Source organism: Vanacampus margaritifer, chromosome 4, assembly GCF_051991255.1.
Source record: "Vanacampus margaritifer isolate UIUO_Vmar chromosome 4, RoL_Vmar_1.0, whole genome shotgun sequence".
NCBI lineage: Eukaryota > Metazoa > Chordata > Actinopteri > Syngnathiformes > Syngnathidae > Vanacampus > Vanacampus margaritifer.
The window spans coordinates 8,467,430-8,495,363 of NC_135435.1; the positions used below are offsets into that span (position 1 = coordinate 8,467,430).

At 37.3% G+C, this 27,934-nt stretch overlaps 1 protein-coding gene across 1 annotated transcript; it reads left to right on the forward strand.

Moving 5' to 3' along the window:
* Positions 1 to 1,085: 1,085 nt before the first annotated feature.
* ext2 (exostosin glycosyltransferase 2) lies at positions 1,086 to 27,192 on the forward strand. Its single transcript, XM_077564615.1, has 15 exons — positions 1,086 to 1,207; positions 3,718 to 4,060; positions 4,154 to 4,377; positions 6,319 to 6,408; positions 7,196 to 7,312; positions 7,694 to 7,889; positions 8,008 to 8,147; positions 9,688 to 9,781; positions 14,874 to 15,005; positions 19,861 to 20,050; positions 20,778 to 20,944; positions 22,505 to 22,648; positions 24,316 to 24,444; positions 24,813 to 24,895; positions 26,242 to 27,192. The coding sequence occupies exons 2-15, from the start codon at positions 3,746 to 3,748 to the stop codon at positions 26,378 to 26,380; spliced, it is 2,160 nt and encodes a 719-aa protein (XP_077420741.1). The 5' UTR covers positions 1,086 to 1,207; positions 3,718 to 3,745; the 3' UTR covers positions 26,381 to 27,192.
* The last annotated feature ends 742 nt before the right edge of the window (positions 27,193 to 27,934 follow it).

Below are 27,934 nucleotides of genomic sequence, written 5' to 3' on the forward strand. Positions count from 1 at the left end.
ATTATTTTCCCCATTTCTATACTTGCACTTTATTCAACTATGTACAATAAGGTAAAGTCAACTGAGCTAAGCAAACTGACTAACAAAGGCTTTTTGAGTCCATGCAGAACTCAAGGTGGTGACAAAAGTACTCACTCTGTGGGGAAAACAAAAAACAAAAGGGTGTATAGCGGGTTCTATATTCTTTTTTTACTTTATTAGTACAAATGTAAAATAAAATTTTACCTTCAATTATATTAGTTTTGATATCTCAACCGCAGTTGACCTTATTCTATGTCTATGTTGTTTAAAAAAAAAAAAAAAAAAGTACACACCTATTTTGACAAAGTAAGGAGTATAGCTTCAGACATCTGGTTCTAGATGTCACAAGCTGAAATAAAATATCAAAAAAATAAATACAGTACAGTACAATACCTGAAGAATACTTAAGTTCAATACCAAAATACTGGCGTTGTGTACTTTGTTACTTCCCTCCACTGGCAGCCAAGGTAAGGCAAGGTACTTTTTTATACACCACATTCTTACACAAGGCAACTCATTGTGCGTCACATGAGGAAAGACACAGCACCTAAAAGCTTATACATATAGCAGCAAAATTACTAAAATAGCGTAAATTGAACATTTGAACACAATAAGAAAATACTTTAAAATAATAATCAATAAGAAATAAAAGTAGGTTTCTAAAATTACTAATAAAAAAAAAAAACGAAGGTGATGGTGTTCATTGTATGAAGCAACCCCCAGTTGTGGTATGATGATGTTTGACTTCAACAACCTCAAACGCCTTGGATTAGATTTTTATTTTTTATTTTTAAATGATTACTCTCCTAGTTTTGATACAAGATAATACTGGCCGTTAAGAAATATTGTATTTTGATGTCCAGAGCTCGACAGGGAAAAATAAATACAAACTGGAAGTCAATAAAGGTTATGAATGATTAAGATTATTTACTACTACATAAATTGAATGCCGGTCCAGTATTTGCAGACAGATATTACACAGCAGTTCAATGTGTGTAAAATGTACACATTTGAGGGTGCAGCCACTAGAGGGGGCAAACGTATGATTTACAATCTACTGTGGCCAGGAAAATAGGAGGAAGGGACAAATTACTTCCGGGGGCTCCACACGATAGTGTTTTGCTAAACTAGCCTGCTATCATGAATTAACACCGAATTGTCAAAATTGGATCTGGTGAACGTCTTGGTAAGTAAAACATGCAGCGACCCAATGGTCGACACTTCAATGGACAACTATGATCATTTTCGGCTGTTGGTAACGTTTAATTACGATGACTTTAGTAAGCTAATGTACCTAAATATATTTGCTATCTTAGCTTCACGATTAATAATTTCTGAAATCTCAGTTTAGAACGTTGGTTAATTTCCTGACATCTGCTTGCTATGCTAATGCGTTATTTTTTGTTCTCGTAGCGCTTTTATGTACAGGAGTATGCAGAATGTAAGCATGGGCGTTAGGGGTGAGCCGGCGAGACATTGTTCAGGAGTAAACTTTTACTATCAAATGTAATGTATTATCATTAGTATTATCAATATCCATGTCTCTACACTGTCAATAAGTGGTATGTGTGTGCGTGTGTGTCTGTATGCGTCTCCTCTCTCTGTTGATTGTTTTCATCTTTTTTGATATATGAAAAGTGCTATGAATAGAATTTGGATTAATGTATGTATCCGTCGCATTATGAATCTCAAGAATGTGCATACAACTATACACCACCAAAGGTCACGTGGAACAGGGGTCTTAGTTTTAGTCAGAATTTGGCAGTTCTTGAATGACCAAGCCGCTATATGCGAAATATCACGTGACCAAACCTGGCAAAACAGCGTCGCTGGTTTATTGTCTATGCATCTATTACTAGCAAGACAACCGATCCATGACATGGTTGTTTGAAGCTAAATTGAAGTACCCACAGGTGCTGTCACGGTCCCCTTCGACATTTCTAAGTTCTTATACACCTTTTGCATGAACAGGTTTCACATATACCAGTTTGTACACGTTATAAGAGTCGAACAACATTTACTGAATTTATTTGACAAAAAACACCTCAAATACTTAAGGTGAGTAAGGCCGGGTTTTCAAGTTTTTTTTCTTCTATTTTTCTATATTTACTGTATTCCTAATTTGAAATTGTTTGACACAGAGGCGTGCAGATGGCGGGGACATTGTGTAGGTTACCCCGGGGATCTACATTGGGCCGGAATCCACATTCCCCTGCTCCCCAGTTTTCACTGATAATCAGCCGGAGCTGACAGCTTTGTAATAGAGGGACATCCGCTTTTGATCAGGGGGCATTAAGTGAAAAAAACGTTGTTACTGTGTTACTTCATGATTTGACGTTACAATGATTATTTCATTTTTAGTGTCTTTGTACCAGGACTGGGCAATAAATCAAATTACTTTGATTAAATTGTCAATTTGAAAATTGATGATTTGAAAATGCTAAATCATGAAATCAAGGTTCTTAAAAATACATTCTTCTTCTGGATTATTATAAGATGTTCTTAGATTATAGTATAACCAAATGTTGTGAATTGTATTTGTGGCAGAATGAGACATAGGTGGTACCCCTAACCCTACAAGACTTGTTTACAATTACAATAGTCACTAACTACTTAATTGTGGTATTTGAGCAAGTAATGCACAAGCTATGGATATTAAATGAATGTTAAAGCGGACTTATTTATTTTCAATCAATCCAACTTTTGTTAAATAAATGTTCATTACTTCGATTAACATTATAATCTAGAATGACTGAAATAATTGAGATTTAATTTTTTGGGCCATATCGCCCAACCCTATTTAGTTTGTACTGTATTATTTAAAGCCTAAAAACATCATTCATATATATATATATATATATATATATATATATATATATACATATATACATATATATATATATATATATATATATATATATATATACATATATATATATATATATATATATACATATATATATATATATACATATATATATATATATATATATATATATATACATATATATATATATATATATATATATATATATATATATATATGTGTGTATATATATATATACACATATATATATATATATATATGTGTGTATATATATATATGTGTGTGTATGTATATATATATATGTGTGTGTATATATATATATATTTACAATATATATTATATATATATATATATATATATTTCCAATTCTTTTGATTAGAGATCAGCGAGTACCGATTCCAGTATCGGTGCAGATATCAGCCTTATTTTAAGGAATCAAGTATCAGCCGCCCTCTTGTGGCCATTTTATGATTGACAGGTGCAATATCAAGTTTATTTATTGAAATAGAAATAGATGATAGAAAATTGTTATTAAATATCATGCAATTTTTAGGAATAAATGTTATATTGGGTTTTATAGGTCTTTCTGTCTGTGTCATTGTTTTTAGGAAATTTGTGTGTCTCAAAAGCACTATCGTGCTTGGTATCGGTGACTACTCAAAAGTTGAGTACTTGTACTAGTATGTGTCTGAAAAAAAGTGGTATTGAACGTCCCCAGTTTATAACACTTAAAATTGTGTGTGCAGACACTGCTGAGGGAGGGAATATGGACAAAATACAGAAATAATGAATTCAAGATTACATACAAATGAATCTTTCAACATTCAACAGCCTGCTTAGTCTTTTTTTTTGTCACAATGTCATTCCAGAGGCTGGCTAGACAGGCAGGTGGCAGACATGTATGCCTCTGGCAAATACAGCTCCCGGGGCCCTGCTCTTATCCCGCGGATGAAAACCAAGCACCGTATATATTACATCACACTCTTCTCTGTGGTGTTGCTTGGGCTCATTGCCACTGGGATGTTTCAGTTCTGGCCTCACTCCATTGAGTCCACAGCTGACTGGACCGTAGACAAACGCAGTGTTCATGATTCTCCTCTGGTGCGCCTCCAAGTCTCCAGTCCCATTCCTGAGAGGGGAGACCTTAGCTGTCGCATGCACACTTGTTTCGATGTGTACAGATGTGGCTACAACCCGAAGAACCGAATTAAGGTAATAATAAACCCAGTGAACTACTTACACAGCACATTTATGTGAGTCTGCGTTGCTTTTTAATGAAAGATGTTTGTTTTTTTCTTGCCTTAGGTTTACATCTACCCGCTTCAGAGGTTTGTTGATGAGCTTGGGGTTCCCATCAGCAGCACTGGACTTTCTCGCGAATATAACGACCTTCTCAGCGCTATTTCAGACAGCGACTTTTACACTGATGATGTCAACAGAGCTTGTATTTTTATTCCATCAACTGATGTCCTGAATCAGAATTCCCTGCGAATCAAAGAGACTGCCCAAGCTCTGGCAATGCTGCCAAGGTAAATGTGACGTCTCGCTTGCAGATAAATTCTGTGTCCAGTAGTCTGGTCATACTGATGACAACAAGTGTGCTGATGTTGTTAAATGTGTGGGGGAGTTTCTTTACCATTTTACCTTCCGCTTTTGCTAATTTAACTTCTGTTTTCTAGGCTAACGCTTGGCAATAACAATGACAGCATCAAACTGTCAAAAAATATACTCAGTCCGATTGAATGATGTTAATGTTGTTAAATGGCGTAATACCTTTCTAATTGAGCCAGTTACCCCAAGTTGGTGAAGCGATCAAAGCGTCTCTATCTGATTTAATGAGACATTCGCAGTTTACAGTGCACGCAGGTTCGTGTGTACACAGACTTGCATGGCTTTTCTTGAGATGCTTAACTCAAATTTGGGGCATCGACGTGCAACGTGTTGCCTGAGTGGCGTGCATTTTAATTAGTCACTCCTATTAACAAACAGGAACATCAAACTGTTTCCACCACCCACCACCTCATAAGCTGTATAAGAATACTCCACTCAACTCTACATGATTTATAGAGCACTTTAAAACAGCCGTCGCTGTATACAAAGTGGTGTACATGGAATAAAAATCAGTCATGCAGTAAAGACAGGTAAAATAAAATAACACAAAATAATTTAATTACTAGTAAATAAGTAAATACAAGTATCAACAAATTCATAACACAAAATACATCAGACACCATAAAATACTGAAAGAATGCTAGAGATGTGTTTTTAAGAAAATTGATAGAGGGAGATTACCTAATATTTAGCGCAAGGTCATTTTAAAGAGAGGGACTGGCAATAGATCCCTTCTAAACTTACGCTTTGGTGTAGAGCAGTGCAGAAAAGAGTAGGGTAGATTGATACCCTCGGTGGAAACGAGGCTTTCGTTCCTGACACCTCTAGTCGTGTGTGTTCTGCTGACCCGAGGCTTTGGGCAGGCTTGTAGAGGTGGAGGAGCTCAGAGAGGTACTGTGAGCTGATCAAAACAACACCAGACGAATGACGTGCACCCGCTTGAACATCTTAAGAATATTAAATATTGAGTCTAAGAGGCCAAATCTCTTGGTTTTCCATACCAAAATAATTGTCACATCATTTGTAATGTAGTGTAAGTCATGCAAATTTTAAAGATGTGTTAATATTAACAAAGATGAACAATTACCGGTGTATTCAGAAGTGTTGTCACTTTTAGACAGCCCTGTTTCCTTTTTTTATAGGATAGCATATAGCAAGACTTTAAAATTGCCTGTACAGCATTTTATTTCTGTACTGTACATAAAAGACCCTTGGTATCAACATTGGCTGCACTTTATGGTTAAAACCCAATGACCAGATCCCCCGCCTACTGCCCGAAGACTCCTGGGATAGGCTCCAACATCACCCCATATAGATATAAGTCCTTCTATTTTTCTTTTATGCGTTTGGTCAGGCATCATTTTGTATTCTTTAAACTGTGGATTCACAAGCAACTATTCACAGTTCAATGAAGGCCAAATAAATCATTTATTGTGAATCCATTTGAGTGTCATGAGCGAGTAGGTTTTGACTGTCAATTATATTGTACAATCCATTTGGTACAAGTACTTTATATATTTTACCTACCTCTTCAACCATTTTTAAAGCAAGGTACCCTTGGACATGACTTTTGCTCCATTTCCTCTCACGCAGAATTTGTGTCTTTTACTTTTCTATATGAATATATCATTCAAATTGCACTGCCCATGAATGCTAGTTCTTTAAATTGAATATAATAATAAAAATGAAGCCAGCCTTCTCTTCTTTTTCAAGCAAGGAAGAGTTTCATATTCCACTTTGGCCTTGGTCCAAGAGAGACTCAGTTTGATTTTTTTAACTTGTTAATATTTAAATTCATGATTGCATTAAGTAGTCTTTTGATTCTTGTTTCTGTTTTTTTTTTTTATATATTTTTTTAGGTGGAACAAGGGGATGAATCATCTCCTTTTTAACATGCTGCCAGGGGGCCCGCCAGACTACAACACTGCTTTGGATGTGCCCAGAGACAGGTAGCTTGACCATACGCAATTTTAAGTGTGTGTGTGTGTGTATAATTGTAAGAAGCACTGGGAGGGGAAGACAGAATGGAAGCAATAAATGTGTTAACATTTACATTTGTCTTTCACAAACGAATCAATGTGACTAAGCGCATGTCAGTAAGGGCAGCATAAGTGCAGAGGTTAGTGTTTTTATGTTGACGTGTCCAATGGCATCCTCAGATGATCTCCTACCACTGACAAGAATTGTGTTTTTAAAAACAAAAAGAGAGAGAGATATTTTATAATAAACTGTGTGGCAGGCGGCACAGAGCCAGAAAATGATTGATTGTGTGGACCCTAATGTTTTGGCTGGATCACACAGTCAAAGCAGAACACACATGTAAGAAATGATTTCCAGAAGGTGAAGTATATATTTACAAGTAGCTACAAATAGATATCCTGTACATTAAAGTGATGGTTGGTGGTTTTAAGTGAGATGATGAACAATATCTTTAGATGTAAGGAATTTCCTGAGTCTATTTGGCATAAAACTTGATTAGAACCAGGTGTGTGTGTGTGTGTGGGGGGGGGGGGGGGTGGGGGGGGGGGGGGATTTCAGTGTATTGTCTTTGCTTTTTGAGTTGAATGGAATACCAAAAATATATAATCACTCAAACTGATACTTGACCATATACTGTGTAATGGGATGGAAACCAAAAGAACAGTTTTGTAAGTGTGCATTTTTGTTGATGAGTTCTGTTAGTCATTTGTGTTTTTAAGTGTTTTTCTAGTCAAGTCTGATTCGTACTTGTTCCAGAGCACTCCTGGCTGGAGGCGGTTTCTCCACATGGACGTACAGACAAGGTTACGATGTCAGCATCCCAGTTTACAGCCCCCTCTCTGCTGATGTTGAGCTGCCCGAAAGACAGCCTGGGTGAGCTCATTGCAACCATATACTTTGACAGTGTGCCTCCTAGTTATGTTTATCATAGTGAAGTTTATGTAGAGATTGATTGTGTTTCAAACATAAGTGCCAAGCCAATCATTGGACAGAGTAACTGCTGGAATACAATAGATTGGAGAAACTTCATAATGCAAAAGGATTTGGGTTATAGAAATCTGATTAATGCATAACCATGAGCACTCATAGAACATGGGCTTAAACATTGGTTCACCTGTGACATTGCGGTGAATAAACATTGAATGAGGGAAAGCTTTCATCTTGATCTACAGTAATGTGGAACAACTGTGTGATGTGATGGAACTAATTGAGTTGTGATCAATCATTTTCGATCTCTGGTCTTCCCCCCTCCAGGCCTCGCCGCTACTTCATCCTGTCATCGCAAACAGCCATTCACCGTGAGTACCGGGCGGAACTTGAACGCCTGAAGGAAGAAAATGGCGAGGCTCTGCTCCTTCTGGACAAGTGTAGCAACCTCTCCCAAGGAGCTGCCTCTGCTCGGAAGCGCTGTTACAAGGGACAGGTGTATGACTACCCACAGATCCTGCAGGTAAACACAGCTCCCGGAAGAAGAAAAAAAAACTGTTTCCAAGATTAAAGTCAAGGTGTCACTGCTGGATAATCAATGTTGAACCCAAAAAGATGATGCTCTTCCAATGTCTCGGCAGGAATCCTCCTTTTGTGTGGTCCTGAGGGGTGCACGTTTGGGTCAGGCTGCTCTTAGTGATGTGCTGCAAGCCGGTTGTGTCCCTGTCATCCTGGCTGACTCCTACATTCTTCCTTTTTCTGAAGTTCTTGACTGGAAAAGGTCAGTCAACCTCAGTGCATTTGCCATTAAGCATGAAAGAACTTAAATAGGAAGTCAATGTTAAATGTTTCTTGACAATATTATGTTATACAGTACAGGCCACACACCTCATTCAATACTATGCTTTATTTTCATGACTATGTACATTGTAGGCATCAAAACTATGACAACTAACAAACACATGTGGAGTTATGTACTTAACCCAAAAAGTTGATGATAATAAAATAAGTACATCAATAAATAGCCACCCTTTTCTCTGATTACTTTTTTTTGCACATTCTTGGCATTCTCTCCGTGAGCTTCAAAAGGTAGTCACCTTAAAGGGTTTTCCAACAGTCCTTAAGGAGTTTTTAGATGTAAGAATGCCAAAAGTATGCAAAACCGTAAGCATGGGCAAAGGATGGCTATTTTGAAGAATCTATAATATAAAACATGTTTTCAGTTATTTCACCTTTTTTTTTTTTAAATATATATAAATACATAACTCTACATCAGTTCATACATAGTTTTGATGCCTTCAGTGAGAATCAACAAAGTAACCAGTCATGAGAATAAAGCAAATGCATTGAATAAGAAAGTGTGTCCAAACTTTTGGCCTGTACTGTATGTGACGTCACTAGTCTAAACATGACATTGTGATTAATATTACATTTGTGTAATATAAGTTATGACGCAAAATCCAGCCGTTTTTTATCCATCTCAGGGGGCAGCAATTTTGCCACTTGCTGTCTGTCGACTTAAGATGACATCCCATTTGCTCAGTGCTCAAGCAACGACCAATCACAGCTCACGTGGTTTTTTGAAGGTGAGCTGTGATTGTGTTTTTTACATGAGACCGGAGCAAGATTGATGTCATCTTCAGTCGTCAGCAAGTGTCAAAATGGCCGCCCCGTGAGATGGATAAAAACAGCTGGATTTTGCTGCTCATATTCCACTAACGCAACATTAACCAGAATACCATATTTAGACTAGTGGGGCTGCATAGAACATATTACTGTCAAGATTTCGTTTTGGGGTTGACTTCTCCTCTAGGTAGTCTTAAAGGATAACTCAACAGGAAGTGAGATTCTTGCTCCACCTCTCACTAAAATTTGAAATTGGCGCTCAAAGGGGATGTTGCCTGGAGGACCGTTGGGTTGCAAATGGGGAGAGGGTTGGGCGTGGTCTGGCTGTGATTGACAGCAGCAACTCACGAAGAAGCCGTTTAAGGAGGCGTGTAAGAGAATGAGCCGGTGGGTGGCGGGGGCGACTACGCCATGCGAAACAAGTGACGTAGTATGTATTGTCTCGTGTAATGAGAGGACAAACAGCCAAATTGAGTTTATCCCAATTTGTTACCTGAAGATGGCGCCAAACACAATTTTTTTGCCCCAAATTTAAACTTTCAACAAACATGCATTAAAAGGTCAAAGTAGTGACCAGGACATGTAGACAGCATTTGTAGACACCAGTTTATACAGTTAATCAGCAAAAAAAAGAAGTAGATTTAGTGTTGAATTATCCTTTAACTCACGTACGTTCTGTTGGTTATCTGGCACAGAGCATCGGTGGTTATTCCAGAGGAGAAGCTCTCAGAGATGTACACCATCTTGAAGAGTATTCCGCACAGACAAGTGGAAGAGATGCAGAGACAGGTACTCGAAACAGTAATTGGACACATTTTCATTCTATTTAGCATCACCGAGTAGTAGTGAAATCATACATGAAAAAATTGCAGGCAGGCAGCATGTCATAATGCCAAAACAAAAAGCCTGTCTATTAGTTCCACATTTTCACTTTTATTCTTCCTCTCTACATTTTAAAATGGATAGCAGACATATAATTTGATGTCTCCATTAATTTGTTGTATGCACCACAATAAACAGAATTGATGCCCTTAATTTCCTTATATTAACTTTAATCCATTTACAACTGAATACTGGTGCTCCTTTTTAAACTGGGCTTTGTGATGAGTTGAGTGTCAAATTGTGTCTAACAAGATCTGAAACATGGCAAGATTATGCTGTCTAAAGGCCTATGTTGTTAACTTAGAAGAAACCCCAATAAACCCAGTCAAAGGCTTAAAAACAACCAATTCTTTTCAACAGCATAACTGCAAACATCTGTGCTGACTTGCAAAGCAGCTACGATCCGAAGCTTCTGTTAAATTTAACGTGCTAGATAGATCTAATATAAATGTGGCAAAGGACTTATGTGTTCTCGAAAGTTTCTAAACAAAATAGAGTGCAGTTATATGTTTGTCCCCTATGCAAATAATTTGATAATAGTATTCGTGTTAAGTTATATTGCATTATATTTAGAGCGTTATGGGTGCAATTATCAGTCTAACCAGCAGAGGGCTCACAAGTCTTTGGATTGCAGTTCTCACTTCATTTGCACAAGCTACATTGAAATTTGGTTGCATTTTTTGACATAGTATTATTTAATAGCGCTTCAAAAAGTGTGTCTAATCTTTGGACTGGTAGTGTTTTACCAAATGTAACTTTGTAAGGGATATTTTCGTATTAAGAGGCAATTTAAGGTCTAATTTGACTATTTGTATTGTTTAAAATACATTTCATTCACATTAATCTATCAAAATATCTTCTTTTTTTTTTTCAAGCCAATACCAATAAATTCCTCTTCCTCAATACAGATACAGATATTGCTAACTGATAACATCTTCTTCTTTTATTTATTTATTTGAGTTTACTGTAGTTTGTTCACACCTGGAGGAAAGAAATACTCACAGATTTCTCCTAACCAAATATTTGTAACAAAAATTCAAGAGAAATGTGCCTGTAGAATTGCACATTTATTTTAATTTTATTTTTTTCGTTATTTATTTTAAAAAAAATGCTTTGTTTTAAATGGCTTTTCAAATGTAAATTTTCGCCATGGTTAAAAGAGCTAGAGTAATAAATGTCAAATGGGCATGTAAATAAATGAGTTAAGATAGACCTAGACCTATTACTGAACAACAGCATTGATCACCGTCTAGATGTTCTTTTACATTACTGAAATAAGTACGGTACTCTAAGTCTACTAGATATACATGGGAGATACAGTATTTGAAAAAAATAAAGGCAAACTCATGGGTAAGAAATCTTAAAGCGCATATACTGCAAGCTGAAAGTGTGCATTGAAAATAACTGCATAACTAAGCAGTAGCACTGCATACTGCACAGCCCTGTATAGTTGAACTTCTCATCTAACCGCTGCGCACTCAAACCTAGCAAGCTAGCAAAGCTACCAGGGCTGACATCACACAGTGATAATTTCGTTGACAAAAATGTTTGGCATATTTTTCGTCCCAAACATTTTTTTTCAGACGAAAATGAAAACTAAAATAGAAGCCATTCATTCAGACAATGACAATAACGAAATTGACTGACAATTTCGTCAATGACTGAAACAAAAACAACAATCAGAAGAAGGAATGAAATGCGGGTGGGAGAAAAGAACCGCTCGGAAAGTTCACTTTATTTAATGTTCAACTATGTTTGCATTCATTGTGCAGTTGTAAAATGAATCTTAAGCAATTATGCACTTTTTTAAACAAAGTTTTAATATGGCATATTATTGTCAGTTGTAAGTTTTATAGACACCATTTTGTTAAACTACAGTTACAAACAGGTGTGTTGTAATGTTATCTGTGATGGATGGATAGATGAATATATATATATATATATATATATATATATATATATATTATATAAATATTGAAATTATGCTGAAGGAAACCATGTACTAAAATTGCTCTTTATTTCGTTGACTAAAATTGCTCCTTATTTGTGTTCACTAAAAGTGGATTCAAATACAATTAAGGATGACTAAAACTAAATACAAATTTCTTGTCAAAATTAACACTGCATCACACATCCATAAATCAAATTGGTAGTTTAGCTTGTGTCCTTATTTCCATCTATCAGTGTACACAAGACTGCGTCATGTCGTAATTTGCTGGTAAACATACATCTAAAAATAGCAGTGGCTCGGAAGTAAAGATCGTAAAGCCGTGTTGGTTTATTAGCTGACAAAAGATGACTCATCTCCTCACATCAGCCCGATAATAATCTGGTCGATAATTAACTACAATTTTGTTGACCTTCTTTTCACTCTGAAAACACATGCAGTCTAACTTAATTTTGGGTCAAGATATAACTCCTTTCCATTAGGACCATTACAAGACAACCTAATGCTTAACCAACATTGAATTCTATAGCCAAATCAATATTGTAGTAGAACACGAAAACGAAGACAAGTTGTTTGGGCACAATTTTATCAGCTGAAGCTGTTTTATTGAAAATGTGTACTAAGTTGAGTTGGAACAAAAGAGAAGACATCGCATTTGGATGTGAGACCACAGGTAAAAGTAAACCGTTAATTAATGTGGAGCACAATTTTATTCCCAGTGAGCAACTGTCATGTGGTTCAGCTGCTGTTTTTGATTAAGTCCAAATCACTAATGATTGCCTGGTTCTCGCCACGGCTCACTCAGTGACCAGCAGATCTGCTCTATAGGTGCACTCATCTGTCACATACTTGACAAGTAGACTTAAACAAAGACTTCTGTACTCCCAACTGTTTCTGCTCATGACTTTGACCTCTTGCCTAATGATTTAAATGGCAAAAGAGGGGCGGGGGCTCTTGCGCTCAGAGCTTTGGTCCGCTATTAAGTCCTTAATAACAATTTGCATATATTTACAGTTAGATGTATTTTTGTACTGGAAGTTATGGGATCGCTTACAATATATTTTTTTTAATACTGTATCTGCTTCTTAATTCATAAACTTTTTTATTGACTGTATGTTTATCATTCAAGGTTTAAAAAGGGTTAACAGTTGTACATGGTTTATTATATATTGCATTTCAAATGTGAAAAAAAGAGTCTTCGTCATTCCAGCTCATAAAAATGGGGGAGCGGGTGGGCTGAAGGTCATTCCTTCAGGCCGGCACAGTTTTCTTACATCCTCCTCCCAGTCAGAAAAGAAAACTTTCATCACCGGCTGATTTATGAAGTGTTGGGATTCCCCCAGGAGATTAGAAAGTCTTTTTGGATTTTCCTTGCCGCTCTTTAAAAGTAAAAGATCTATTTAACGTGTTCTATGATGCAGCAACATACTCAAACATGTGGGTTGAGAAAAAAAAAAGATACAATTAGCCGTCATTGTTTAACACTGAGACCACGATTTCACCAGCAATAGTTTTGCAAAGGACAACTAAATATTAAGGCTGTTTGGCTTAAGGCTTACAAGTTAGACCTCTATTAAGTAAGCAAGCCCAAAAAAATGACTCATTCATTCCTTAAAATTTTTACTAAATTGTGCTTAAAACTAAACACACACACATTAAAATGGCAGTATGTCATACATATGTCAATATGAAATTTTCACTTCACTTTTTTTAGATACTGCTGTTCAGAATTTTCAGGGTTATTTCATTAATTTGTCTAAAAATATAAGCTAAACATGTACGCTTTTTTAAATGTACTGTGGCACCAAATACGCGTAAAATTATGACTATAAAAATAACTGGTGTAATTATTAATCAATTTATTTTTTATGTTCAATGTAAATGAAAAAAGCTTCCTATAATCATCCTACTGGCAATTATTCAGACATCTCTGTAGTGCTACAAAATCACCATATTATTTGCTCAGTACTATTTATAGATAACTTTTGTCATATGAATTTTAACAATTGAACTGAGAGACTAATAGTATATATATATATTTTTTTGTTCTTCTCCACTGAAATGTTTCTTAATTAAGCTTCAATATTATATCAGCTGGCATGCTGATGTACCGTATATATTAAAACTAAATCATTGTAGTGTCTGGTCAACATTTTTAGAAGTGCATAATCACCCTGAGTCATTTCGCCGATTGCAGGGATAATTCTATCATGAAAAAAAAACCCAAAACCTAGAATAGATTCCATTTTAAAGGATTTGATCCACGAGGTTTGCGGTAAGCTGGGGTTAAAGGTCAACATTTGTTGGTACATTGGTAATTATAACCAACGCAAGGTGAACTTTGAGATGCCTGTGGAATTAGTGCATTTAACTAATATGATAACATTAAGATAAGGCTATCTCGACATTGCAGTGGAGTAGAATGCAATTTTCAAATACAAAGGCTGCAATTTGGAAAAAGTAAAACGACCAAAAACTTCTGCTTCATTTTGGTTAGTCGGTAGGCTTTATTATAGATGTATATTTATGTATTTATCTCGTGGATACTGGCAAGATAAGTTCAGTACTTAAATAGTGCAGTCCACATGTATACATAAGCTTTGTTTCATTAAACCCGAAATGATTTAGTGATTAAAAACACAGATGTGTTTGCATTGTCATTGTAATCTGATTTAAGACAAAGAACATTTATGTATAACAAATGTGATACTGTTGATTGTAATACAGATGAATGTATTGCTTCTGTTTGTTAAAGAACACACGAAATATAATTGCATATGAAATCGCAATATTGACTAAAAATATTTAAATTGTGCAGCTCAAGCATGTACAAAATACTGAGTAGGCTGTTACATGAGGGCAATTGTGTTTCACTCTTTTGACTATGTAAGGAATTGTCATTTCCTCTTACCATTAAAAATAAATAAATAAAATCAAACTGAATTAATTTAAATCTGTGAAATGGAATGGAGAATGAATGAATGTATTTATGTGATCTCTCTGCTGAGAGAATCTTGTCAATTTGATGATATGTGTTTGATTTGTTTGTAGGCCCGCTGGTTCTGGGAAGCCTATTTCAGCTCCATGAAGGCCATTGGCCTGACTACACTCCAGATCATCAATGACCGCATCTACCCGTATGCCGCACATACATACGAGCAGTGGAACAACCCAACTATTGTGGTATGTAACTGTGCAGTCTTGATGTTTACATATCTCGATAACCTCAAATTTAGAATATTGATTATTGGCAAAGACGCTCCAAATCTGTGTGATAGCGGAGCTTTTCGTGTGCTCAGCCCTCATCTGGTCACCCTGTTGATTTTCTGTTTTCAGTTCCAAAAATATTTTTCTAGTGAAGCCATTCTTTGTCATTTTGGATGTATGCTTTAGTTTAGGTCATTGTCATGCCAAAGGCCGAAATGTCTTTCCAGCTGTCTTCCAGATACTTAATGTTTTAGTGCCAGACTACTCTGATGTTTGAAGGCTTTGGGGACCAAATTACCCTGTCGTGGCTCAAGCCCCAGATTCTGAAAAATTACCCCAACATGACACTACTGTCACCATCCATCACTTTGAATATAGCCTACTCTTTTCGTAATGCGTAGCGAATGACTATGATAAGTTCAAACTTGGCCTTATCTAACCAAAACACACACATACTTTTAAAAGAGTATATGTTTCTGGGGGGGAGGAAATGTAGAGCTTAGTTTTTTTTTCTTTGTAGAATGAAGAATAGAGATCATTGTCACATGTGGTAAACAACTAGTGCTTGCCCAAAAATATTCTGCAATGACTTGGCTTTAATGTTGCTGTTGGTCTCTTGGCAGCCACTATGACCGGTTTTCTTCTTCTCTTTTCATCAGTTTGGAGGAACTTCATTTCTCGGGCATGTCACTGGTGTGCCATGTTCTATCTTCAATTATTTTATGATAGTCTAAGTTCACTTTGAACCTTGATATAGTCAAATCTGTAACACTTCAAGAGTGCATCCATCAATCCGTTTTCCGAAACGCTTATTCATAGGGACATTTTGTGCCATTCAGTTTTTTTTTCTTCTTCAAACAAAAGCAGTACTGAGCGAATTATTACATCACAAAAATGAGAAAAGCTTTAATGTGAACTCTTTCAATTTCAGTTAGCTATAGAGTTTTAACATTTTGAAGTGAATTTCTAACTGAATTCACCCTTTTCTACTCAAGTTTGAGCCAATTGACTGGGCTCTGTAAGAAGTCAAAAATGAATCAAGCATAACATCCATCCATTTTCTGGACCGTCTATCCTCACTGAGGTTGTTGGCACCTATGGCCGTGTCTTCACAGGGCACAAATAGACAACCATTCATACTCACATTCATCCCTATGGACAATTTAGATACGTGTTTTTGGAACGTGGTAAGAAACTGGAGTGTCTGGATTCAAACCCACAACTTCTGCACAAGTTGTCCACTGTCCTGCCCTCTAGCAAAGTATTTTGTCTTCTGAAATTTGAATAAATATCTTAAAAGTAATGAGAATATGCTTTATTATTTTGACAGTTTTGTTAAAATAGTCAATGTAACCATTTATGAATAATATTTATTATAATTGCGCATTTTAAAAAAGGAATTTCAGATTAAGAACCTCTCCAAACAGGTGTATTAGCCTTTACAGAAACATAAAAATATTTATTTTAACAATTTAGGTTAGCAGCATGTGAATTTACAGCAGTTTTTCTATTTCAGCATTGTTTATTTTTATATTTAATTTAAATTTAAAAGAAGCCAATGCATGAGAATTAAATTCAAATTAAGGACACCAAATAAAATGGCTGTCACTTAGTAGTAAGTTGTTTTAAGTTCTACTTTTGGAGAATTATCATCACATAGGAGTGGGGGTACAAGACAAATGAGACACACCAAGACGTAAAACAAACTAGTTTGATCAAAGGGTGTAACGATCAAAGTCCTTCCAGCTTCTACTTCCATATACCCAATTCTCAAGCGCTTTCCACATTCTATTATACCGCAAAACATGAAAAAAAAAATCAACGGTATGATTCTGTTATAGAACCTGAGCAAGAAGGGATAAGCTGTGTTAGAAAAAAAAATTACAATTAAATTAAAAAATCTAATATAAGCTGAAAAATGTATTTAGATGTATGACCACCGTTTTGGAATGTTGATTTTATTTTGGATATTCATGAAAATAAGAGTACAGTATAATATGGTAACTTGTGGGGGGGGAAACAGCTAAATTAAAACCAGCAAATAAAAAAGAAAGCGGAAAACAGTTAGAAATAGGTAAAGTAATAGATCATAAACTTAGACTTACACAAGTTGTGAAACCAGCTCAGGCCCGTTGGACTACATAACACGTAATACACTGTATATGCCATTGTGTTTTTTTTTGTGTGTGTAGCACCTCACAAGCAATGTGTTAGTTTGATATACACCAAAAAGGCTCAGGAGTAGTTCTAAATAAGGAGGACGCCTCCATTGCGCTAGGAGGAAAAGTTCTCGCATGTCTCAGGCGGTCTGTTTGTGAATGATAAGATGGGTGTTTTGCATTCATGTGGTTGTGAAAGTTTGTGGCTGCACATAACTTGGCAATGCGGCCATATCTTTGGAGCCTCGTCTCTCTTGTCTGAAGTCAGTGGGGAGTCACGATTGTGAGAAAATGCGTGCGTTTGTCTATGAGTGTGCTGAACCAAGTCTGGCAGGTGTACAGGAACGGGATTGTGGCGTTCCCAATCTCCTGTACAGAATTATTAGTTGTTCAATAGAGTAGGGCTGTCTTTGCACAACATTTCTTCGTTGGCTTGTCTTGACCAATTGTGTCGAGGTAAAGGTTTTGGTCGTTCCTGTCTGAGAGAAAGGTGAAGTGTTTTAGGGATCAATTCAGTGAGTGAATGGTGAGAAGAACTTGAACAGAACACAAAATAAATCAGCCAGAGAACCACCCCGCCGGCCCCCCTCACCTCATGTAGTCTTTTAGGCTGGTAATTGAAAGCACATTTTCTAGAATTGCTGGTGCTGTTACGCTGGCTTTTCAGAATGAAGGACAGGCTGCTTTTTGTTTGGGACTTGTGAGTAAAGGGTTTACTTTTAAGGTTGAGGCCTCTCAGGCTTTAAGATGTTTTGGTCTATGCAACTGTGTTTTGGCTATCAATTAAGCTGTGGAGTAAATTTAAGCTTTTTCCGCATTGATAAGCATCTTAAAAGTAAGCGGTGCACATGTTGGTTTTCTGTTTGTACTTCACATTGAAGTTTTTAAAAAATTATGCTGCCTTACTGATTTGTAGACAAATGCTGAAACAACCAAAAACGATTAAAAAACAACAAAAAACACTGTCCTGATGTTGACCGTGTGTTTAATTAAAACTTTTGTCTGAATTATCTTGCTTTTTAAGCACAAGACCTACTTTTGTGTAGGGCAGTCAGAGGTTAGCCAATAGTTTTCAAAAATAGTTTGTACCCCACATGTTTTCCATGTAAATGAATAACACTGCTTTAAAAAAAGAAAAATCATTGACATGTCAGTCTCCTTTTTAGAATGTGTTACAGGTGTTTCAAATTTGCAAAATAATAAATATGTATTTTTTTGTGTGTGTGTGTGTGTGTGTGTGTGTGTAATTTAGAGCTGCTCGATGTAGGATTTTGCCCAAAAATATCTTATTCTTATTATTATTATTGTCATATTTGCCCATTTGTGACTCGCCTTAACTGTTCACAAAGGGTACTCCTGCAAGTCTCTGGCCAATAGTTTTCAGACTGGATTTGAGTTTGAATTTCCTGCCCTCTGCAGATGTGACGTCATGTGCGCATTTTGTATGTAAGAAGGGAGAGCGGTTTTATTTTTTGGCAATAGGTGGTAGTAGCAATTCAAAATTCAATTTCATGCATTGAGCAGCTTTCATGTGAAGATCTATTTTCTTTTATTTTTATCAGAAGTTGTTAATCTACATATGTCTTTGAATCCAATTGATTTAGTTTGACAAATAATTAAACTTTTTTGTTTTTGTAACAAATGTGTGTGTCGCATACTTGTTACTTTAATTATTTCCCCATCTACTTGTTTGACAATGTGAGAACAACCACAGGGAAGTTTCCACTTGCCAGTAAAGGACATTTTTACTGGTGCTTTGTAACGGATGTTGTATATAAAAAAAGAAATATATATATATATATATATATATATATATATATATATATATATATATATATATATATATATATATATATATATATATATATTAAAAGGCTGTGGCTGTCTTTACTTGGGTTGACGTTGTGGAAGGTGCCACATTGTCATAGATCCACTCTTGATATGGACTTCAAGAATGCCACAGATTTATTGTCCTTTTTTCAGCAGCTTTTCAGTGGAACCTTAGTGGAACACTTTTTCATTTTGATGTGATCCCGACAGCCGTGATGCTTGTTAACAAGACCTGCCTATTTGTTTTGTATTGTTGGACTATGTTACAGTCCATGTCAAAATGATGTTTATGATAATGATCTGTTTTTGGTACTTTGGAAAGCTCTTTCATTGCTGCCCATTAAAATGGCCTGTAAAATGTGGGACTTTCACTGACCCCAACAGGTGAGGAGTACCGCTTTGAAAATAGACAGTTGTTAACTACCAGGCAAACTCGAATCACTTGTTTTCCAGACTTTTTAAATGACGTCGTCTCATGCTTCTTGGCCCCGTCATTTGAGCATCACAAGGCCTGTCGATATTTGAGAGGAGATAGTCAGCCTTGTTGCAAATTCACATCTCGTCCTGTCATGATTTCTTGCTCCTGTCAGGTTTATGTGATGGACTGGGCCAATGTTCTTCGCCCAGCCTCTTCGCCCTCATGAGACATTATTGAATGATTGCTGCATGCTAATAAAATCCATCATTTGAAAGCAACTGCAGTTGATGTCACCGTCTTGTGAAGGGAGTGCTGTAAATCATAGGAAAACATACATGTGTTCACACTATAGAACATTTTGCTGACAAATATGTTTATGAAAGTCTCAAACCGTATTCGTCATATGTGTTTTTATCTTATCTAGAAGTGGTCCAGTGTGAACAGTCCCCTCTTCTTGCCACTTATCCCACCAAGAGCACCCGGGTTCACAGCAGTGGTGCTGACCTACGATCGCGTCGAGAGTCTTTTCCGAGTCATCACAGAAATCTCTAAAGTTCCTAGCTTGGCTAAGTTGTTGGTGGTGTGGAATAACCAGAACAAGAGTCCTCCTGAGGGTGAGTGAGTATATTCACGCATACACAGTAGTAAGCTGATGACTTCTTGTGCCAGATAGTAAACTGCTGTTAACCTGTCTTACTCTGCAATTGGCACAATGTCTAATCTTCACCAGAAAGCAAATCAACCCTGAGTTGACTAATATAATGAAGTTGTGCGAAGACTTTGAAGTGCGCTCTCGTGGCTGCATGCTCCCTTTTCATCAGAGGCGTCAGCGGCGCCTGCCAAGAGTGGCGTGACCCATTAGAATTAACGAGGGGCCATTGACAGGTCAGACTCTCAGGTCTCAGTCAAGTACACCGGAAGTTGAATGGCTTGAGGGCCGTGATTACTTTACATGGACCTGTTATTAGACCTACAAAGCAGCTGGGAATCACTCAACACAACAACACGCCATAGTTTGTATCCTAAAACTGGCTTAAAAGCTTTGATTTGCCCCTCTTTTTTGAAGTTGAGAAAATCAGTCAGTTAAATTTGTTTAGATTTTTTTGATTTATCCAGAAAATAAATGAGTCCAAAATAAAATAATAAAAATAAATACTTGATGTGAAGTATTTTTGCAATGATGGTAAAGTCTCACACTTTGGGTGGACTTCTCAGTGCTGGCGCTGTTATCATAGACCACTAAAGTTTGGGTCATCAGGGCATTAACAGAGGCACTATTCTCTTTTGTAAAAGCCGTTTTATTAGAAAATGACCAAATGACCGTTTTTCTTTTCTCGTCAGAATCTCTTTGGCCGAAGGTTGGTGTGCCACTTAAAGTTGTGCGCACCAAAGAGAACAAGCTGAGTAACCGCTTTTTCCCCTACGACGAGATCGGGACCGAAGCGGTGTTGGCCATCGATGATGACATCATCATGTTGACATCCGATGAACTGCAGTTTGGCTATGAGGTGAGCAAGTCTGAAGCATTTCCTCGTGATCACAGGCCTTAAAGTTATTGGAGAAGATTAAAGTTGCATAACAAGGCTTTGACTGCTTTCTGCTCGTGTTTGATGAGTGAGAAATGATGATGGGCTCAGAGCCTACAAATGTCCCCTGCCCTCACCTGATTGCGTTTAGAAGCCATTTAATACAATTGTAGCCAGTTTCAGGAGAATTAGAAAGAATTAGAGTCAGCACAGTAGAAGACTTGACTCTCAGTATCTGTGAGTTTCAAGCAATATATTTGACTGCATTATAAAGCCACTTTTCTGAAATGTTGCTACAATTTCATCACCTCACAATTTTCCATGCCATTGCCCTCTCCGTAAGAACCGTGGACAAATATGTTTTCTACTAAGTGGTGTATTTTAGTCTATTTTTCCGCAATACAGTTTGGAACAGTTCAGTCTTATTAGGTCGTACATAACGGCACCACCAGCCGCCTTCATTCCATACAAGCTTCTCTCACAACAAGCCCCCAACCATACAAACAGCTTTTAAATTACATGCATCCATCCCATCAATTCGTTGCACTGCTTATCAAGAAAATATCTGTTACATTAATCTCATTACATCACATTGCTTTCTTCCACAGAATGAGGCAATAGTCATAGAGACTATTCAAGACCATATATCAGTGTTTCTCAATTATTTTCTGATACTTTTCTCTTTGAACTAGATGATACTAGAAAAACTAAATTTCATAAAATCAGTAAATAATAAATATAAAGGGATCAGCAACATTAACTCAAGAGCACAACATTTAAAACAGTTAACTTACAAAACAAAAAAGAATAAAGCAATGAATGCAATTTTTTATTCATCAAAATGAGAATTTACAGTGCACAGCAAAAACTCACTATGATAGTTCTCCCCATTTCATAATAGTTGTAAAAAGATAGAATGGGATGTGTAGTATCCAACTGTCCAGCTTGCACATGCATCTCATGATGTCCTTTTCATCACAAAGAGTTGGGAATTCAACTTAGATGTAATGTTAACTGATAAACACAAATTCTATCACTTCTCTCCATTGCCGCTATTATTGTCCTGCCAGCATGGCTGCATAAACAAATGCATCGGGTATTATGTCCAGACCTACTGTGTAGTAGTACAATTAATTACACTTGTCTTGTACGGCCAAAACAAAGAAACAAAAAAATGGCAAAAAAATAAAACTGGGACGGGCAACTTTGAGTAAGCTGGAGACTTTTTCATTCGAATGTGACAAAGTCTGCTTACGTCACGGAACTTGGGGTGTTCTTGTGTTGTTGTTATTGCATATATTGGTCCGATCAAATGGCTACTCTATATCTCCACCCTACTTTTATTGCGCCGTACTAAAAGTTGTGTTAACCCTCATGGCTGGATTGTGGAAATGCTTACCATACTCAAGTATTCAAAGAAAGCATCAGTCATGGTGTCAGTTAGCATTCCAGATGACATCAACCCTGGATAAGTATGTCTATCCTAATATTTAAACTTGACTGAACAGCCTCCATTTTGTTGTATCCTGACACCTCCCACAGGTATGGAGGGAGTTCCCCGACAGGCTGGTGGGTTACCCAGGCCGACTGCACCTGTGGGACCATGAAATGGGAAAGTGGAAGTACGAGTCAGAGTGGACCAACGAGGTCTCCATGGTCCTAACGGGCGCCGCTTTTTACCACAAGGTGACCCACTTTCACAAAAACTTCCTTCTGAATGGGTTAAGATTTTTATTTTTATTTTTGTTTTTTGCGTCATGATAAAAGTAACTAGAAAAATTCCCGCGGAAACTTTGAATGGGACTGCTGACTCTTGTAAATTAGCTGAACAGTTTAAAATTTAAACGACTGGAATCGGTCAAGAAATGTGGAAGTTAACCACAATCAACATCAACTAAGAGTATCTTCCTGTCCATAAAAAAAATGTCAATGAGCTGAACAGTTTAAAATTTAAACGACTGGAATCGGTCAAGAAATGTGGAAGTTAACCATAATTAACATCAACTAAAAGTATGTCACTGTCCCTGAAAATGTATTTAAAAAAATGTAAATGAGCTGAACAGTTTAAAATTTAAACGACTGGAATCGGTCAAGAAATGTGGAAGTTAACCATAATCAACATCAACTAAAAGTATCTTACTGTCCCTTTAAGAAAAATGAAAATTCGCGCACACATTTGACTTGGAGACGTCACGCACCCACATTCCATTGATATTGTATGAGAGACGCACACCTCGAACAAAAGCCTCTCACGACTTAACGGTTCAAGATGCAGATTCAAGAAATGGCTCGTTAGAACGGCAAGGGTTTGGGGAACGCGAGCATGTTCTCACTTTTTTAATCGGATGAAAAATGACCAAATGAGAGCAGGTTGAAAACTTATGATTTATCCAAAATGAAGAGGAAAAAGGAGGCAAATTTAACATGGAAAAGATAGGCGAGTTAGTCCGACTTCTCCTCGCTTAAAGTGAAAATAAAGGTACTAAATGACACCTTAGCCAAATAAAAGTTAGTTTGTCTGAAAGAAGAGACTTGTCACTACAAAATGTGAGAATTTGATGTCTAGTGAGCAAAGATTGTGGCCATGGTGACGAGTTGAAGTGAAACTTTTGACTTTTGGAAATATATTTTTGGGTTCCCGCCACTCAAAGCCTAATTGCTCCACAGAGTGTAATAAAAGGCTATTTCACTCACTGTCTTTGAACCCGCACAGGGGGGAGAGCTTTCATTCCTTAAAATAAATTTCGACACTGAGCTAAAGATGGGAAAAATTGCTACAAAATGAGCTAAAATTCATATCGGTCGGATAACGTATGCGCGCGCAGCGTGTCTTGGAAAAAGGTGCTTGATCTGTAATTTGTTCCCCCTTTCTCCATTCATTTCGAGTTTTTTGGGAATTGCGTCGCCATAGTAAGTCGTAATTCCTAGAAAAGTAATGCCGCACCGAGTCAGATCGAGCCGCATCGTTTGATACCTCATTTGTCCCGGTGCGATCTACGGTACGGGCCGCATTTTTGCGGGAAAATCTGGGGATTTTCTAGGGGTGGAGAGTAATATGTGCTGCTTTCAGCAGTCCCATAATAATAGCTTCAGGAGTGAGTTTTTTTCATTATGAATGGGGATTCAAATGACATTTGGTTGGAGTGGGGGAGCAGTTTCCTGTAGACGGCAAGATTACGTTGATGGATGAGCAGAAAGTTGCAGGCTGGGCAAGGTTATCACACCTTCTGTCAGCTCATGCTCGCTCAGGTTGGAAGCAAATTCAACCACATTGGCCCCTCCTCCGTACTCTTGTCTCAGTCGCTGCTTCATTCTTTTTAATCAGCATTTTCATGTCACTCTTTCTGTTGCAGTACTTCAACTACTTGTACACATACAAGATGCCAGGAGACATCAAGAACTGGGTGGACGCGCACATGAACTGTGAAGATATTGCCATGAACTTTCTGGTGGCCAACATTACTGGCAAAGCCCCCATCAAGGTACATTCATCTCTTTTGGGGGCTCGAACCTCATAGAATAGGAGGTGGAAGTGAAGACAGACAGAGCGGACTAACATCTCTGGGTCCCATCAGTTGTCACCCTGACACTTGACTGCATGGCCCCCCCTCATCCAGGTGTAGGGGCCCGAGCTTAAGTCCTGCCACTCACACACCCCGTCGCACCGTCTCACACAAGATCTTTCACTTCCCCGCTTTCTCTCCTCCAAACACGCACATCCACTGGCGGAGTGTCACACATCATCCCCATTGCGCATGCATTCCATTGAAAGTGGCAGGCTTATTTCAACAGACAGGACCGTTTATTAGCTTGAAACTCTACTGACATTTGGGGGGGTGCTTTTCTTTAGGTGACCCCCAGGAAGAAGTTCAAGTGTCCTGAGTGTACCGCCATCGATGGGCTATCCCTGGATCAGACACACATGGTGGAGAGGTAATGCAATTATCCGACACAGAATTGGTTGGTCTTTTGTCTGATTGGAGGCTTCTGATGATTTATTTTCATCATGATTAGGATCTTTTACGATGAAAAGCTGCAAATTAGCAAATCCTCATTAACTAATTCACTTATTTTATGTTATGTTTTTTTTTTTTGGGGTGGCGGGGGGGTATTCCCCATTTGCTTTGTTCTCAGGCCACAGCACTAGTATGACTTTGGTGCCATTGTGTGGTCAATGAAGCACTGTAAAGTGAGCTGAGGTGCTTTGCCAACATGTGCTTTCTAGGGCCCAAGGAACTATGAGCGTTGAAGAGATTTCAAAATACATCAATGTTAATTAAAGACTATATTATCCACAGCATGATACATATATATTAGGGATGTCAAAATTAGTGCGTAAATTTAAAGTTCATTTAACACCACTCATTTTTTTAATGCGCGATTAATGACTGCCTCTTATTTGGAAAGCCTTTACTAAGGGAATTCCAGTAGCGACACAGCAGACACATCCACGTCAAAGTGTAAATGGTAAATGGACTGTTTTTTAGATAGCAATAATAAATGCAATAATAATGCATATATTTGTGGGAACAAGGGTCAAGTTGTATTTTACAGTTTTAGAAATGTGCAGAAGTCACAAGTTACTTCATGTTAAAGATTAGATAGTTCTTAATGTGAAAAGAAAAATGCACTGAGTTGTCGCCGTCGTACAAATCCAATTATGCCATCTAGTGGCAGGAAAATTACCTACACAAATCAATGTCACACTCGTTTTTTACAGTACAGTAATTTTAATGAAATTTTTTGAATTATTATGAAATCACTGTATCAATGACTAAAATATGTAGCCATATTTCTATTAGTTTAACATTTTTTCCACGTGTATGTTAACAAGAGTATAAAAACTTGGGGAAAAAATATGTTATTGTACATTTTATTTTACATTTAGGACAGATATAAAATTTGTGATTAATCGTGAGTTAACTATTTAAGTCATGCGATTAGTTACAATTAAAAAAAAATGAATCGATACCTCAACACCTTGAATATATAATTTTTTGGGGTGGTTGTTGTCTGTTTGTGCATGGTGATTGGTTATGGAACAGTTCAGAGTGCATCTTGCCCAAAAGTGAGCTGGGATAGGCTTAAACTCACCTTGTCCTAAAATGACAAATGTATAGAAAATAGGGTGCCTCCCTCAACCAAAATCTTAGCAAAAGCTCAAACCTACGCATTGTAAGGGCAGAAATGTGATGTGGTAAACCCATTGAGATGGTATACCTGTAACGTCACGATGACCTGCACACTTGAACTCAAACGTTACTCGTTTTCCTCACTAGGTCGGAGTGCATCAACAAGTTTGCGTCGGTTTTCGGCACCATGCCTTTGAAGGTGGTGGAGCACCGGGCCGACCCGGTTCTCTACAAAGACGACTTCCCGGAGAAACTCAAGAGTTTCCCCAACATCGGCAGCCTCTGAGCAGCTTCAGCAGATGCACTTGACTTTTTTGACCTCATGTCTTCACTTGGACAGATGTTTTATGTTCCCTTCACCTCTTTTACACTTGGTTGGTTAATCATGACTGATCAGGGATCCTCACTGCTCGCCAGCTATTATGGGGTCAATGCATGTGTACATGTATGCATATCAATTTTGCTCCAGGAATGATTAATAGTGCTAATTTATGATGCCATATTTAACATGTTCAAACAGTTATGAGGTCTTGCTTCTTGTCAGGCCACAGTTGTAAATAAGGATTTTGTTTTTAATCCGTTTTGCCTGGCCAAATAAATATTAAATGGGGAAAAAGAAAAAGTTTGGATGGCTGTACTTGGGGCGGGAAGTGAAAAGGTTTTTCTTGCCAAATCAACTGTATAGTTAGTTAATGCTTCTATGTTAGCTTCATACAAACAAGTCAAGTTCCCTGATTGGACTAAGCTGCTGTAAAATCTAATATTTAGATTTTCTGTTGGTCACAAAGTTGTTGTTGAGCTACTGGATTGTTTTCCGTGCATGTGATGATGTCAAATTGCTCGTACAGATCAATGTATACTGGTGTGTTCTGACTCGGTGCATACAATTGTTGATACGATGTTATTTATCCAGTTATGTTTTGTGTCTGGATATCCATTCTATCCTTTGTTTGATGTTCAAGATTTTAAGATGTAACCATTGCCTTGCAAAGCCCTTTGTCTTGTTTTCATATCGGTAAGGTCATTGTAGCTGATTTACATTTATAGATAGCGTGTTATTCCTAACTTTGTAATATTAAATAAAATGTACAAAAACAAGTCTGCTTGCCCGGTTTCTCCATTGTGTACACAATGTGATTGTTCAAAGATGACGCAAGTTTTATTTATATTTTGCTATCTGCCTTTACTTGGAATCTGGGAAGGTTCAAATCAGTCGCCATGACATTGTCCCCCGCGCTCGCCTCCCCAGCCTGTCACCTGTTGTTAATATAGGCTGCCTAATCCACCCTGTTCAATGTCAGCAGTTCAAAAGACTGCAGTTCGTATTTTTGTCATCTTCATTAAGCGTCACACTCTTGTCGGCTGTGCAATCTAATTTCATGACGATGACACGTGTCCCTTCAAAGGTACTGAAAATATCTTAGAATGAGACAATAATTGGGATTCATAGAGGTAATGCCGTTACATACAGCAAGTTTTGGAGTTTGTTATGAACCAGCACTTTGTCAAGACCTGAGAACTTCATAAATCCTGGTGAAAAAAAGGGAACAGGAATCTTGAGCATTATTCTAAGCTTGTTTTACAGTTATGAAAGGTTTTACCATTTAAACCTATATGAGCTATTGTAAATGACGTGTTTTGAATGTTTCATTATTTGCAGAACAAATATTTAAACAAAAAAAAGAGGTACAATAACTTATTGTACTTTAATCACACAAAACCATCACGCATCTTGCTTTCAGCGATAGCTTAAAGCTACAACACAATAGCATAGAGGGTGAACAAACAAATACTTGATAAGAAAGAAAAAAAGATTGGACCATAACTATGAGTCCTGTAA